The sequence below is a fragment of the Mirounga leonina genome, unplaced genomic scaffold, assembly GCF_011800145.1.
Source record: "Mirounga leonina isolate KUSES-001 unplaced genomic scaffold, KU_Mleo_1.0 Mir_168, whole genome shotgun sequence".
Taxonomy (NCBI): domain Eukaryota; kingdom Metazoa; phylum Chordata; class Mammalia; order Carnivora; family Phocidae; genus Mirounga; species Mirounga leonina.
The window spans coordinates 49,212,142-49,229,988 of NW_023270426.1; the positions used below are offsets into that span (position 1 = coordinate 49,212,142).

General features: G+C 35.9%; 1 protein-coding gene across 1 annotated transcript in view; it reads right to left on the reverse strand.

Moving 5' to 3' along the window:
* AP3B1 (adaptor related protein complex 3 subunit beta 1) overlaps positions 1-17,847 on the reverse strand; it is a 263,265-nt gene that overhangs the window by 35,148 nt on the left and 210,270 nt on the right. Inside the window, exon 23 of the mRNA XM_035014705.1 lies at positions 570-801. Coding sequence (XP_034870596.1) covers positions 570-801 — 232 coding nt within the window. The remainder of the gene's footprint in view (positions 1-569; positions 802-17,847) is intronic.

Here is a 17,847-nt window from a genome sequence, read left to right on the forward strand (position 1 = left end):
AAAAAGGTGAGATTTCTGGTTTGCTTTTTAATGTAAAAACATCTTGATTTCTAAATGGTAGCAACAGATTAAAAATATTTTAAAATATGATGTGTATAAATATTGTAATACACTATGGGCAATTTTCTAGTCTATGCCTGGAAAGAAAGACAAACAGAATATCATGCATCCTCTCAGCCTTTGCTGTCTTCACTTTTCAATTTATGGAATGGGAAAGGAAACAGGGAAGGGGAGACAGGATTCAAAAAGGCAGACTACACCCAGGCAGGGAATTAAGTTGGCCAGGAAGAGAAGCAGAGAGAAGGTGATGACAGTAAAATGAGAGGCAATTTTGTTTCTTCAGATGCATCATCCTTTCATCACTACTGGTACATTTTACCATTGCTGGCACCTGATTCACTAAGAACAAAACAGTGCATTCATTTTGTACGATAAAGTCAGTTTATTTAAAAGGGAAAACAAATATAAACTGACTATATTGACAAATAATAATATGTATTTCACTTTGCTTGTAAAACAAATATATTTAAATATCAGATATAAAGTTTTAAATGAGAACTAATATTTACCTATTGGAGTAAAAACATGCATTTGCATTCCCATAGGAAGTTTTTTCTCCCCTATGTGGATATTTTCTATCTTCTGATCAGTAGTATTATTCAGTGTTATTTGTACAGAGACCATCTTATCACCAAAAATACAAGGCTGTCTTGGAAAGAAATAATGGGCAGCTAGTCCTCTTCCACTCATCCGATGAAGCAACACATGAGTTTTCACTGGTACAAAGACAGGAGTATTGACCTATTGCACATTGGAAAAACAAAGATGAATTAGTGATTATAGTTATTCTCTTAGAAAATATTTAAAAATTACACATTTAACTATCCTATTTTTCCTAAAGTATTATATAAGCCACAGTAACAAATATCATACCCATAAATATTGTCAGAAATTATACAAAAATGTAAAGAAAATGCCTTTAAAACAGCATTAACATTTTTCTGTAGTCTGCAACATATATTAAAATATTTTGGGGCGCCTGGGTGGCTCAGTTGGTTAAGCGACTGCCTTCGGCTCAGGTCATGATCCCAGGGTCCTGGGATCGAGTCCCGCATCGGGCTCCCTGCTCTGCGGGGAGCCTGCTTCTCCCTCTCCCACTCCCCCTGCTTGTGTTCCCTCTCTCGCTGTGTCTCTCTCTGTCAAATAAATAAATAAAATCTTAAAAAAAAAAAATATTTTGGTAATATGTGCCTAATAAGAATAAGCTGTTGTATATTCAATTTTTTTAGAGTTTATAAATTTCATTAGATTTTTTCCTAGGTACACTACATTTGGGCATCTTGCTAATTTTCTTATTAGTTTTAATAATTTATCAGTTGATTTTCTCAGATTTTTGAACTGTAAGATAGTATCATCTACCAATAACAAACATCTTGCACCTTCATTTCCAATCTCAACTCCTTGAACATTTTTCACCTTGAATTTCTTTCACTGTAAAATGAAGACTATCACCTCCTTTAAGGTGGTTTCTTCCTTTGCTTTAATGATTAAAAAGATCTTCCCTACTTTGAGCTCAGGTAACTATATTTTCTTCTAGAGCTTTCATGGTTGCAATTTTTAATTTGTATGGAACTGATTTAGATATATTGACCTCTATACTTAATTTTTTTCTCCAAATACTTAACCAATTGTCTGAACATGATTTAATGATTAGCTTTTCCTCAGTGACCTGTAAATGCAAACATTCTCATTATTTAACATATATGGGAGACATTTTTTGACCTTGATTGAGTTGTTAAACCAGTTCCACATTGTTTTATTTCTTACAACCCTACAATATGATTCAATTGTTTGGCAAAACAAAGTGTCTTGTATCACTCCATCCCCTACCACCCCACCAGTATTTTCTTGGCTAATTATCTCTTTATATCCTTCTGTTGAATTTTAGCCTCTTTTAGTTAAATTCTCTGCTCAATCTTGAGTGGATTCAGAGGGAGCGTATTAAGTGAAGAAACACAGTCCTTTCTAAAATCATGTGATGGCTATCTTTCCATTCAAAGTCAAAGTACATGTGGCTTGACCTGACATGGCACGCTTCAAAAAAAAAAAAAAAAATCAATTTGTAATTAAACAGGCCTAATCAAGATTTTTTCCTAACAAGTGTGCTCTCCCAAACTAGATTTTCTATTATGAGTACATTTTAACCTATTCAACATGTTCATCATACCAATGATACCTGACATTAAAACTTAATAATATTAGTTATTTAAAATTCATCAACAAAAATCTAAGAGTTAAATATCATATATACAAAATGATAAGCAGTGTCTTCTAAGCATCATTAAAATATAGTATTCCTTCTCCAAAAGCTCAATTTGTAAGAGTGAGCAATTTAAAATTATCATCTTAAAAATGCACAAAAGAGCTTACTTCTAAAACATTACAAATAATTAAGTACATTTTAAATTCTGGCTATCTAAAGTAATGGGGCAACTGGCCTATGCATTCTACTTTGGCCTTTTGAGGATGCTAGCAGTCTAGCACTTTAAGTTTTCAAAGCACTTCCACTTCTAAGCTTAGGTTCTTTTCCATGTATAAAAATTATTTTCAAAACTCATTTGTTTCATTGCTCATGCTAAGTTCTATTTCCTTTACAAATTCTGGAGAGTTTAGTAGCATAGCCCAAGACAGCAATCCTTGGCAGGGAACATTCATTTAAAGATATAATGGACATCATAAAAATAAGAAAACTGATACAGAATATGTATGTGTGTGTTTGACTGCCCAAGTATATATACACATATTTATAAATTTATACTCAGCAAAAATCTTAAATTCCCACTGAGGCTATGATAATCAACCTTAAACACAAGCCTTCAACTGGATAATCATATTTTTCAGTATCTTATGTTTACTCCTTTAATTAGATGATAACATACTGGAGACAGTAGTTCTTATTTTATATTCTTCATTGTTCCAGAAACACATTGTCATTAAATCATTAAATACATGCTGATGAAGCCAGTTTTTCTTTTATGAAAACTCATAAAAGATTGGGCAACACATTATATGAGGAAATACAGTTGAAAGCTGGAGAGAGGCAAGTGTAGAGTAGTAGAAGAAAAGGAGAACAGAAGCAGGGGTTTGGTTTACAAGCAGCTAGGAATCAGCACTTAAAGATCATATAAGGTACTTAGAAATATAAGGAGGGTACACCCTAAGTAACATAAGACCAGCAACATGTCTTGGTTGGTTTATTGATTCTCTCTCAGTCTAATCCTGGGACACATAGTGCAAATATCTTTTCCTACCCTGTCTCAAAATTCTGTATCTTTATTATAATTGCTAAAAAGTGTTAATGGATGTGCAAAAGGAATACATAATTTTTTCCACTCATTCTATCCATACTCACTCAAGTTCAAGAAGCATTATCTAGTAAATTCAACATCTGAGAAAGGTCCTCTCTGACAATCCTCAAAGGTTAATAGAGGTCTATATTCTCAATAAACAGCCTCATAAATAGCACTTCGTGGTAATAATACATACGTTTTAACTATAGAAAGGGGCTAACTGGAAATGTTGATTTTTTAAACCTGTTTTCTAAGATTATACAGATCATATTAACTTCCTCCACTATCTAGATGAATTACATAGGTGATATTTTGTCCAATAAAACCAGTAAGCTCCATAAATCCTTCAACAATTTTTACATGCAATACAATTAATCCTAATGTGAAAACAAGATTTTAGTTCAATATTTTGTACATCAGATATCTATATTCCAGAAACATGTATGATCTGTGGCTGTTTATATTCTAAGATACTAAACACTGTGAATGGCTCTTCTGACTTTGCATTTTATAAATGTCAGTAATCTTACTAAATGTACAAAATACAAGGTAAAGGTAATAAATTAATTACATAAAGACCTAGATTTGGGTTGTGAAAATAAGGGCTTATTTAAAAAAAAAAAAGGTAGATATTTAACAAGTTTGAACAAAACAGATCATCTTAGGTAAGGGTTGGCAAACTACAGCCCGCAAGCCAATAATGGCCTGCTGTCTGTTTTATAAAGTTTTACTGGAATACAGCCATACTCATTTACATATTGTTGATGGTTGGTTGCTTTTTGGCTCTGCAGCGGTAGAGCTGAGTACTTGCAGAGCTTACCATATTTACTATCTGGACCCTTTACAGGAAAAGTTTGCTGACTCCTCATCTAGGGGCACACATGTTACATACTTCCTCTTCTCCTTCCCTTCTGTTGTTGTTGGGAAACAAGTCTCCGCAGTCTCCCATGTTTTTGAACATCTTCTCAGCAAAGGTATTAACAACTTGGTTCCTGAAAATCTTTTCAAGGATGTTTGTAGAGCAAACAGCCTTTGGAAACAGGAAAATGCCTCCCTCCAGGGCAAAGCTGGGACAGATTTGCTAAGGGCTCTTTATAAAAGATTGGGATCTTCTCCTGTAGAGATTCCTCTCTTGTAAAGCAACACACCACACGTGGAGTCATCACGTGGCCTTCATCCTGTCACCCTGTGGGAACTGGGGCTTAGAGAAGAGGCACATGAATGATGTTTCTGGCTACTGCTATTGCTGTAATAAACTGCCCTTTGTCTTTGACACAGTAGTCTCCCGTCTTTCACCAGTATCCATGAAATTATCTTAGGCTAACTTGTTTGCTTGCAAGTAGGGTTAACATCTCATATCCTTCACAGTTCTTCATACCCATTTTTTTGGGGGTCACTCAACAATTCCCAGATGCACTTATTCCAAATAGCTAAAGTAACTTTTAGTAGGATACCATAAACAGATGGGTAGGGCCAACTGCCTGAGGGGTGGACATGAACTAAAAATCGAGCTTACATTCAAGGGTGCCTTTTTGGAATGTGCAGAGTAGCACCATATGAACTAGTGGCTTTGCTAATGAAAATACTACTTTAAATAGTAGAAACTAGTTGTTTTTTTTTTTTACTTTGCTTTATGAAAGTCCATGCTATGATCCGATTGTTTCTGTGAGTTTCTTAAGTATAATGATGTATTCTGATAACTGACGATGAGATGTCAAGAAAGTTCTATGACACTGAAGAATAAGAATAATTACATGTTTCATGATTGCTTTTTTTAAAAGATTTTATTTATTTATTTGACAGAGAGAGACACAGCGAGAGAGGGAATACAAGCAGGGTGAATGGGAGAGGGAGAGGCAGGCTTCCCACGGAACAGGGAGCCCGATGCGGGACTCGATCCCAGGATCCCGGGATCATGACCTGAGCCGAAGGCAGACGCTTAACGACTGAGCCACCCAGGCGCCCCCATGATTGCTTTTATCTTGTTCATGACTAAGTGCTGCTCTTTTGAGGGAGTTTTCCTCAGTATTTTACCCTGTAGGGTTATGTATGGGATTATTTGCTTAATACACCCTACTATCTTCCAGGAACCTTTCCACATTTAGTTCTTGATGGAGCTTGCATGTTCTTATGCCACTTCATGACCTGGTCACAGTTAACTGGTTCTGGAATAGACATCTGGCCCAATGATTCCCTTTCCCAAGATTTTTGGGTTTGGGACCTGATTAGTCAAACCTGTCTCTCTCAAGTGGCTAAAATTCTGAGATTTAAAACTTTAATGTTTCTGGTCACATTTCCTGCCATATTGTTCTGCAGGAAATAAAGCAAATTTCAAAGAAAAGCACAGATGAGAGACAGAGAGTTCTGCTGGTATCTTTGGTTTTTATACTTCTTGAATCTGACACATTCTTGCCCTTCCTGAAAGCTTGTTTTTTTTTTTTGTGAAATACTCCAGCGTTCCTTTTCTAGTACCTTCCTTTTTTTTTTTTTTTTTGTTTGAGCTAGTTCAAATTGGGTTTCTATCTTTTAATTCCTCCAACCAACTACTGCTTGGGATTAGTCAGATTTCAGGATGCTATTTGGGGGAGCAGGGAATAAACTCCTAGTGGAAGAACAGGTTTTCTTATTCCTTTTCCTAAAGCCATAGTAGATATGGAATGGAGAGATCAGAGACTCAGGTATAGCCTCTAATTAGGTTGAATCACATGAATCTATCAATTCAAAACAGTTGAATTAGCAATTCATATGGTTCAACCTAACAGCTGGCTTTGGTTCAAGACTACTTAGTCCTATCTTCAATAGGAAAGAGGAGTCCTTGATGTGGCCATCCTGTCACTGGAGTTCTACACTGAGGTCAGAAAGCAAAGCCACTGCTAAAAATAAAGTACCACCTTGCCTTTCTTTGTTCTCTGATTCTGTGTCTCCCATGGGCATCTTGGGGAAAAGGTGGTCTTGTCCAAGAATTGGGTATTCCCAGGCTCCCTGTCCAATAAGATTATCACTATTTCAAATGCAAAGTAACTACTAATCATTAACTTACTCACTCTTTCAACTAACATTTATTGAGTTAGTTGTGTCAACCACTACACTAAGGACTATGATACAGAGACAAAGACAGAGTATCCCAGTCCCCAGAGTTTATTTTAGCTGGGGAGAACTACGTAAATCAACCAGTGTGATAAATGCCATGACAGTCACAGACTTAGTACACTAAGAAAACACAGAAGTCATAGTTGGCACCTAAGGGAGAGATCAGGGAGGAATCCACAATTACATGAATGAACTAATAAGTAAAATCTGATCACTTCTCATTACCTCTACTGTTACCATCCTGGTCTGATTCACCACCATCTCACATCTGGATTATTCCAACAGCCTTTTAAGTGGTCTCCTTGCTTCTACTCTTGTACCCTACTGAGCACAGATTGAACACAACAGCCAGTATGAATCAGTAAAAATAAAGTTACATCATGTCACCCCTCTGTTCAAAATCCTCCAATGGCTCCCAATTTCACTGAGCATAAAAGCCAAAAATCCTTATAAAGGTTTGTAAGGCTCCATATGTCCTGGCCCCGTTGTTTCTTTTACTTCATTTTCAATTACTTTGAACCCGTGACTCACTCCACTCTAGCCACCCTGATTTCCTTGCTATTCCTTCCACAAACTAGTAATGTTCCCACCATAGGCCCGTGGCAAGGGTTCCCTGGAGTGTACTACCTCCACGTACTCACAGTGACTCAGTTCTGATTCATCTTTGCTTGGATGTAACCTTTTTAATGAGGCTTAACCGTTTGCATTTCTTCCATCTGATTCCCTTTGTCTTCTTCTATAGCCACTTAATACCTTCTCTAACACTACAAATAAATTTGCTTATTTGTTATGTTTACTATCTGTCATCCCATTTATTCCCCACTTTTATGTTCAATGTGTAAAGCATAATTTTACCCATTTTCAAAATTCAAAGCATAATTTTACTATTTTAAATGATTATAGAGGTTTGTGGATAATATAGCTCTAGTGTTGGTCTTAACTATACTTTATTTGATGCTGGGTACTCAATTATAACACTGTTCCTACAAATACTAGTATTATAGGAGCATACTCTGGTGATAAGTGGAGATTATCAATATTAATATCTATTGGTTTTAGGATATGACTTGACTAGAAATTTTCTATTATGTGTACATGTAATTATAAACAAAAAGATACCATTCTTTCTTTTTTTTTTTTTTTTCAAGATTTTATTTATTTATTTGACAGAGAGAGAGATCGTGAGAGCAAGAACACAAGCAGGGGGAGTGGGAGAGGGAGAAGCAGGCTTCCCACTGAGCAGGGAGCCCGATGTGGGGCTCGATACCAGAACTCTGGGATCATGACCTGAGACGTAGGCAGAGGCGTAATGACTGAGCCACGCAGGTGCCCCAACATACAATTATTTCTTAAAGGCACACACAAAGAACATAGGACTTCTATGATACAATCAGTCTCAGAATATCCGGTTTGGATAAAAGCATTACTTCCCATTAAATATGAAAACTTGTAAAAAAAAAAAAAAAAAAAAAAAACTTGTATAACAGGATACTATAAAAGACAATATTTGAAAACATTAGTTTTGATTTAATTATTTAACTATAATTCAAAGAATTAAAAAGCTAGCTGCATTATAAGCAAATGATATGGTTTATCCTCACTACAATTCTTGAGGAGGTAATTAGTTCAGTAACTGTAATAACTCTAAAATAAAAAGCCTCCTTCCAGAGTTAACAGAACAAAAAGCATCAAGTTACAATGAGATAATCCTCTACAAATCTTTACACAGCATATGTTTAAATAATAAAAGTCGTTTGTGTACTTTTAGATGGTTTATGAAAATAACCAATCAATTCTGCAGACACAACATTATTTCGAAAGGAAATCTATGTGACTCATGATGCCTGTAGATACACAGAGACAAACCACACATATTTTATCAGTTTATTACAGTAAGCAAATAAGCGTGGAATGAGAGTGCACATAACTGTCTACTTAGCGCTTACTGAAACATTTATAAGAGCTGTTATCTCCCTAATAACAGACAGACAGCGTGCAATTTTAGAGAGGAGAAAAGCTTCATATTTTTTAACACTTCACTAAAAAGTAACTGAAGAGTGTAAAATGAAAAATACTCTGTGCAGTTAGCTGGTAATGGACCATATTATCAACTCAAGTTAGATTTATAGGATACAAACTAGTCACTAATAGTTATTTTATGACATAGCATGTCTGCTTTTTTTTGAGATTATTAAGATTAAAGTTGTAAAACTTCTTTTGAACATAGCCGTTCAAAATGATTGAATTATAAAATTTAAATGAGAATTGAAAAATAAAACATGGACTATCAAGTAAGTGCCTAAGAATAAACCTTATTCAACATTTGCTTTACTATTTCAAAGATAACACTTCCATGTAAAGCTTTATAAAAACAATGTTTTCCAGCTTTTTATGCTTTAATCCACATTTAGTCACTTAATCATGTTTAAGTATTATCAATCTATTCTGTTTTTGGACTTCAAAAATATGAAGATCTGCAGTATATAAAATGCTCTCTTTGTATCTGGTTTTGTTTGGCTTATTTTATAGCAGTATCTATTTAGATTTATGATTTATAAAATGACCGGAAAATATGTATTTTGTAATACATAATGTAAAAAAGAAAATTTTAGTGCCCTCTTCCATTATAACCAAGCTCAGAACCTTGCATTATCTTTGATACCCTCCCTACTTCCAACAATTAGTTGACAAGTTTGATGTCTTTTTTTTTTTTTTAAAGATTTTATTTATTTATTTGAGAGAAAGAATGAGAGAGAGAGCATGAGAGGGGTGAGGGTCAGAGGGAGAAGCAGACTCCCTGCTGAGCAGGGAGCCCGATGCGGGACTCGATCCCAGGACTCCAGGATCATGACCTGAGCCGAAGGCAGTCGCTTAACCAACTGAGCCACCCAGGCGCCCAAGTTTGATGTCTCTTATATTCATTTCCTTCCTTGCTGTCCATCTACCACCAGCTTAGTTCAGGTCATCATTCATACTTGAAACATTAAAAAAAAATGTTTATTTAAAATAGCAAAAGTAACGCATGTTTCTTAAAAATAATTTCAAACTGTGTGGACAAATAAGTAAAATCTCTCTCAGATTGAACCATAATTAATAATTTGGTGTTCTTCTTTATCTTTTGCTCCCTTCTTACTTCTGCCTGCCCATGGAACTTGGTCTCCCTGTCTTTAGATTTCCTTAAACTCCAATCTGTACCACATAATCCTATAAAAATCATTTTCTGAGGTGCATGGGTGGCTCAGGCAGTTAAGCATCTGACTCTTGATTTTGGCTTAGGTCATGGTCTTAGTGTCGTGAGATTGAGCCCCACGTTGGGTTCCATGCTCAGGGAGATGGCTTGAGATTCTCTCCCTCTCTCCCTCTGCCCCCTGCCCCCCCCACATGCTCTCGCTCTAAAATAAATCAATCTTAGGGCAAAAAACACATTTTCTTAAAGTGTACCTCCCTTATGTGCTCAGCAAACTCTGGTGGAAAGTGCCAGGCTTTGAAGCTACACAGACTAGAGCTGAAACCCTGGCTGTGCAATGTACTAACGCTTACCTAACTAACCCTATGACACTAGAAAAGTTAAACTCTAGGAACCTCAATTTTCACATCTGTGAAATGGGGAAACTACTGCCTATCTTTCAGGTTGTTGTAAACCTAGTCTGAACATTAAAACAAATTTGGAGGAGTGAAGGATCTGAGGAACATAAAAGGCCCAAGTAAGAAAGGTAAGATTTTAGAGTTGAAATAAGTGTGTGACTAAAATCCAGTACAGGTGAAAGTTACCAGAACTGAACAGATGAAGAGGCTGTGAGGTTACAGACGCACAGGTTGTTAATGATGTCTAAGATGCCAAGATTTTCAATGAATGTGGTTAGTGATGAAGAGATCTCAAGATGAGAATGACAAGGGAAGATGGTATAGTAAGATGGGATGGGCCCCTTAGGAGGAGGGAATGTGATGACAAGGGAATGACCCAGACGCAACAGTTGCTTCACACAAACAATCTTGCTGGTAATAAATGATTTCATCAAGGACAGAATTACAGAGTATTTTGAGTGAGGTCATGCTGAGAATATTTTCAATAGGACAGCAAGATCCAAATAGCGATTCCCAGAGAAAAACTAGGCTATATAACAGTACTTTGTAAAAGCAAATGAGAGAAATTGGTAGCTGTTCTACATATTTTACAGTTGGGACCACTGCATCTAAATACTGGCTTTGCTGCTTCCATTTAAATGAATTGTAACTTAGGGGACAGAGGGATATGGATCTCATCTAGGTGAAGTCCTAGAGGAAGGAAAAGAAGTATTTTAGTTGATGTACAAATTGGAAAGGCAGTATTATTATGGCTACTTTAATTTTAAATGTTTTTTAATTTTTAAAAAATATTTATTTTTGAGAGAGAGTGAGCAGGGGAACGGGGGAGAGGTAGAGTGAGTCATAAGCAGACTCCATGTGATGACAAGGGAATGACCAAGAGTCGGGCACTCAGCCTACTGTGCCACCCAGGCACCCCTATGGCTACTTTAATTTTAAATAAGAGGTCCCTCTAGGGATGCCTTCTTTGAATCTGATAGAGGGGAAAAGCATCCCTTTATATCATAGCTGCCAATCCGGTGTACCATAAATTGCTGAGGAATTCTGGACATAGGGTGAGGATGGGGAAATGGGTCCTTTGAGACCATAAGAACACACACATATTTTTTCTGATCTTTGCATAAATATTTTAAATTCTTCAGTGAGGAGGTAGGGATGGGAAGAAGAACTTGATTTATCACATAGGAACCATAGAGTCTTTGGAGTCCATGTCTGTGGTAGCAAAGCCCACTGATCACCCAGCCTTCTCTTTGTTAAGGTCACTTGACTATGAATTTTTCTGGATCAAGTCCTGGGATTGGGGTCTAGGTGATTGTACTCTGGCAGGGGTTCATGTATTTGCAAGTTATACCTAATTTTGACGGGTGAACCATTTTTCTTCAGAAGCAATGAAGGCTATGACTTCCTTATTGTCAGGCAGTTATGGTTGGCAGTTTTAAGAAAGAAAACACTAGATTTTACGTTAGAAGATGTTCAAGTTATTTGATGAGAAGAAAATCGTTTAATTTCTCTGAGCTTGAATTTGTAAAATAAAGGGTAACATACCTAATTCATTGGATTTTAAGAGGATATAGTGAGATACTGCATATGAATGTGTTTTGTAGATGAAAGTGTTCTTTAATTATTATTAAAGACAGTGTTTATTAGCACAAGTGAAAAAATAGTGGCAGAACTAAGATTAGAACTTAGTATTTTTAAGTGTCATTTCTGTCAAGCAATAAGCTACAATTCCTTTTTTAATAAATACAAAATACTCCTTATGATAAAGGAAAATAAAGATCAGTTGTGCAAACTAGTGGGGAGATTTTTTTTTTCTCTCCTTCAGAGAACTACAGGAAGTGGGAAGAACTAGTATTTATTATTTCTTTCCAAAGATTAATAATAATTGAGAAAACTATTTCAAATATGATCTTAATTGTGAATCAGCATCCTTAGTCAAAAGAACTTCTGAAAGCAAATAAAATGAGATTAGAATTATGTTTAAAATATCACTTCTTTAATAAACTAGGTATGTATGTAAAAGTGGATTTTAAGTGGTAATTTCATAAGCACATTAAAAAGCAAAAGAATCTCAAGAGAAGTCTGAATGCCATAACGTCAGAGGAAGACTACTAACGCTCTGACATATTTTACATTTTTTTATTTCATCAGTGGTACAGTATTAATAAAACCTCTAGTATCTATATTGCTATCTTCAGCACTGAAATTATAGAATCCCACTTTTATTCTAGTTATAAGGAATTAACTCAGAATTTGAACATGTTGAAAAGAACAATGCAGAATATCTCTTAAAAAAAAAAAAAGTAATGAAGGTAACCTGAGGCAGCTGGATGGACACTAGACCAGATGTCAAGAGACCTGAGTTACAGTTTCAACTCAGCCATACATTAGTGGTGAGATCTTAGCTAATTCACCACCTCACTTAGCTTCTGTTTTTCTCTTCTGTAAAATGGGGCTAATTATACATATCCTGTCTGTTTTACTGAGTTCTTACGAGTATAAAATGAGATTGTGTATGTGAAATTGATTTTTAAACTGTTCAAGAAAAGGCATTATTGGGATTATTAGTAAATTGAGTTTTCAGTCAACGTTAAAACATCAATCTGTCAGATAACATAAGGTCATCGGGTTAAAAGTACGTATCAAAAAGCTGAATCACCATTGGAGAGGGGCTTTTAAAACAATATCGCTGTATTTATTGATAGTACCATCCAAAGGCCTTTAAAAAAGTAATCCCTTCCCCCATGTCCTTTTTTTCTCTCTGTTAGTTGTGGGTGAAGAGGACTGTTCTCTAAAAGGTTTCTAAATGATGTTGATGTTAAAAAATATAGTATCACCATTTAACAGCCTTTTAAAGAACAGTCCCTAGTACGGTCTTTGTTAACAACTGAGGGAGGAAGGGACTATTTTTTTCAAAGGCTTTTAGAGGATGTTGTTAAAAGAATATATAGTGACATCATTTAAAAGCCTTTTAAATAATAGTTCTTCTTCCCTCCCAATTGTAATGTCCTTGGCTTTCATTTATTTTGTACTACAAGCTGAAAATGGACATGCCAACATATTACTGGCCACGGCAGGCATTTGTTGGATGGAGAACGATGTATTGCTTTTAAAAAGGTCACTGCCCAGAAATAAATCCAATTCTTCAAGAACACAGTACCATTTCTACACAGGATATTGCCCACCCACCTTATCACTGAGCTGTAGTACCTTTTGCTTGTTTTCTCTGAGTTTACTGAAGAAGATATCATGAAAACAGGAAAGAAGTCATTGCTAATCATTCTAAGATTTCCTGTGGCATGAATGTAGTCCTACCATCTATCCATCCACTTCGGCTTGAGTTAACTCTCCATCCAACTTACAACAAAATCTAACTTCAGCTCCCATTCTGTCTTTTATTAAACTATTTCTACCCACTATGCCTCTCATTTTAAACTTTACTCCACCAGGAGATAGCAGTGGACACTTAGGGTTCCTCTCCACATTCAGCTCCCAGGGACAGGAAATATTAAGTCAACCATTTGGTTTAAAACTTGTACAAAGTCAAATAGCCAATAAGGTTTGAGATAGGTTAGGTCTGATTATCTTTCCCATAAAAAAGAACTAGCTCCAGGGGTATGATCACAGAATATGAAACAATTTTCCATCTCTTCTTGTGTTGAGTCTTTTCAGAAAACTGTCATCTTAAGAACAGGAATTCCTAGACCTAAAACACTTTGTGAAAAAATAAGCCTTTAAAAAGTCTAAAAGCACAGCTCTCTAAATACACTGTATCCCAATTCTAAATTTTAGTGTGCTCCTTACTTTTTGCCAATCTTGCACACAGAACTCACTTGTTAGTTCTTTATAATTTACCTAAGTCACAATAAATCATTATTTGTGATGTACCATAATAAATCATATGGTTTAAATATCAAACACTACCCTCAACACATCACTCAGTTCAAGCCCCAATTTATCCACCCAACTCTTCCTGATTTTAGCTCAATGAGACCCATTTTGGACTTCTGACCCCCTGAATTGTAGGATAATAATAAATTTGCAATGTTATCAACTACCCAGTTTCTAGTAATGTATTACAGCAGCAACAGGCAACTAATAAAGGTAATTTTGATGTCTAGTTAAAAACTACTGTTCTGAATTCTTGTGTCATAAAACTTATCCATGGAGTCTATAGCATATGTTTGTTTGCATGTATCTTTCAATGGCTGATCTATGATCTGAGAGGCATCAAAAATTCTGTTTCCTCTATAGTATATTCTCATTAGATTTAAGTTTCAACCGGCATAGACACTAATAAATTTGAGTGTCTCTTAAACCTGGATAGTTATTTGTTGGAATCATTTAGAGAACTGGTTTTTAAAAAAAATCCCTTCCCCTAAATATCCCTTACATTTTAATGATCACACTGAGTTGATTTTGATGAATCTGGTTAACTGATAGGTACTGAGAACCAATGAAAAAAAAAAAAAAGAACTGTCTTCCAAAGGCTCCAATTTAATGCATTGCTTATTACACGAGACTGCCTCTTACTCTTTAGTATTTATCAGTCTTTCTGATAAAATTTGCATATACAAACATTTTATATAAGTTCTACAGAAGCAAAAGGGGATTATTATAAGTAGTACTATGTCTGTGACTAGTACTCAATGAGAACCATTTTGGACACAAAACGGGTGATGGGGCACAAAACAGAGAAGTTTCAACGGGGGAAAAGGAAGGAACAAGAGAAATATGAGAGGGTTGGGTGGGGCAGAACAAGTTTAGGATAATGAAAATCTAGGTTAGAGAGAGAGTGGGTAGGTATTATAAAAGCAATAATCCTAGAGAAACTCTTTTAAAATGTTACAATTTTTGGGGTGCCTGGGTGGCATAGTTGGGTGAATGGCCAGCTCTTGGTTTCAGCTTAGGTCATGATCTCAGGGTCAGGAGACTGAGACTCACATTGGGCTCCGTGCTCTGCACAGAGTCGGCTTGGGACTCTCTTTCCCTCTTCCTCTGCCTCTGCCCCTCCCCACCATGCTCTCTCTCTCTCTCTCTCTCAAATAAATAAATAAAATATTTAAAAAGTTACAATTTTTTCTAGAGTCGCCTTTCTCTGAAACAAGCACAATAAAAAAGTCAGATTTTTAATTTTGTTAAGATTTTATTTATTTGAGAGAGAGAGAGAAAGCGAGCGCGAGCAGGGAGGAAGGGCAGAGGGAGAGTGAGAAGGAGAAGCAGATTCCCTGCTAAGCAGGGAGCCTGTTTTGGGACTGATCCCAGGATCCTGGGATCATGACCTGAGCTGAAGGCATACCCTTAACCGACTGAGCCACCCAAGCACCCAAAAGTCAGATTTTTTAAAAGGTTATATACACTTTGCAACCACCATTCATGTCAAAGTTAATGTTATAACTGCTGGGATATATAATGTGGGTAGTATACCCAAGGGTACTTATGCAACCAGGGCTATGTGGAAAAGTGGAACCACCAGAAATATAAGCAAATGCTGCTCAGAAAAAGTTCAATTCAAGTCTGTGTTTGTATGACAGAAACACATGGAGAATGGTAAAATGTCAGGGCACCTGGGTGGCTCAGCTGGTTAACATCTGACTCTTGATTTCGGCTTGGGTAATGAAGCCAGGGCTGTGGGATCGAGCCCCATGTCGGGCTCTGTGCTGGGCATGGAGCCTGCTTAAGATTCTCTCTCTCCCTCTGCCCCCTCCCACCTCTCCCTCTTAAAAAAAAAAAGGTAAAATGATTCTTGATGGAAATTCCACATGTATACATCATATTATAGAAGGCATTCAGTATTATAATCCAAGATAAAAGGATTCTTCTCTGAAGATTTGGCAGCAGTAGTTATGCCTTCTATCAAGAACCCAAGGCACCTTCTACAAACCTGGACTACAGCTCTACTCATATATCACTGTACTCTTGTGTTTGTGGTTTCCATTTCTGTAAGACTCTTAAGATGTGCCTCAAAACTGTAACCATGGCTTACTTTTTTATTTGCTGCAGCTCATACCAAAATGTTGAGAATGTAGAAGATACTCCATTCATGTTTAGTAAAAGAAATATTCAAGTTCTAAAAAAAACTTTCACTAAGAAAGCCATAACCTCCAAAGTTTTTCCAGAAGCAAAGGAGAACTAGCTCCATCCACAGATACTAAGTTTGCAAAGAATGTAAAGGACATTAACCTATATTCACTATTTTACCCTAAGTATTCTTGGAGATCTGAGAGAACGGAGAAATTTCATACAATCATGATATGCAATTTTGATGTTTAATCTAACTCCTTCTTAGATGATTTCACTGCCTGTTGATATGTAATAGTATCTTTCGGTTGATAGTTTTGCAATAAGTATTGAACCCTGTATCTATAAAAATATACTCCTTAAATGCACATTGGTGAGTTTCAGAATATACATAATCTGGTCAAGTTTAAAAACAGGATACATTATGATTCCATGTTCCCATTTATAGAAAGACTGGTGAACTCATAATCTTCTCCAGATACACATCATTCTTTTAAAAATGAGTTGAAAGGCATGGATATCTAAGGAAGAAACAGTTAAAGTAAGCCATATATTAATTTTTGAGAATCTTCTTTAACAGTTTTACTTACTCTGTGAGTGTGTAAAATTAGCAAGGCATTCAAACTTGTTGGGTGGTACATTTATGGGTTTTAGCAAATGAAGCCATGTAAAATTTCGAAATCTTTTTTTTCCCAACAATCTGAGAACATTTCTGGTTAAAATCAAGTATGATAGAAGATATAAGACCAAACTGTCAGTGGCTGACCTGTAGTCACAATCTACCTGTAATTACGCTCTTATGACTAAGTTGCTTGATACAATCCCAGAACCAAAACCAAAACATGTATCCAAACATCTTTCTGGCACAAAACATGTCTCTGTCAAAAGTAATGTCTTAATTTCAAATTCATATTCAGAATCACTACTCTGAGCAACACTGCCACTGCACAAGGCCTGCATGAAGCTTCAAACTGCCTATTATGAGCTATCGACAAACCCAACATTTTATGAAGAGCCAGCCCCACTTCCACACCAACATCCTCTGTACCCTGAGTAAATAACTAACAATTCATTTCCTAACCTTGACGTTACAGTCCAGCCTTTCCACTCTTCCTTTTTTTTTTCTTCTTTCCAAACAAGTGACAAAGAACAAGGAAGCTGATTGAAGGGGTCCATTATGTATCAACTTAAAGAAAGGCAAAGTGATTGATGAAACTAGCAGTCACCTTCACTGCTAGCTACTGCACCTGTATCCTTTTTGTCAAATGACCTGAAAATCCTGCTGACAGTTTAACATTCACTACAAGGATACACAGTATGGGACTACAGTTTTCAATGTTTCTATTTGCAATGAAATCTTTAGCTATATAATTTGAAAACAAAGCTAAACTTTGTAATTTTCTAAGCTTTATGTTTTCTTTCTACCTAGTTTCTGATTGCTATCAACTTGCTTTGCAAAAATATTGTCATGGGGATGGATGGTAGGTAGTGTGTATGGGAGGTAACATGAATGCTTATTTTAAACTTTTATCTTTTTGAGTTTTCTTTTTGTTTGTTTGTTTGTTTTTTTTGGCAGAGACAAGACTCTTAACAGGATTCCTTCTGCCAAATTAGCTAATGAATTACAACTAATTAGATTGCTAGAAGAGGAATTTATGATTTCTCATTTTTTTCCTCTATGGGGTAGTCAATATCTCAAAAAGTAATTATTAATTAAAATTAAAAGTAAAAATGCAGCATTCTAAAAACAGAAACATTTTACCTAAAACAACCTAAAATTTGTCTCTCAACTCTGAACAGG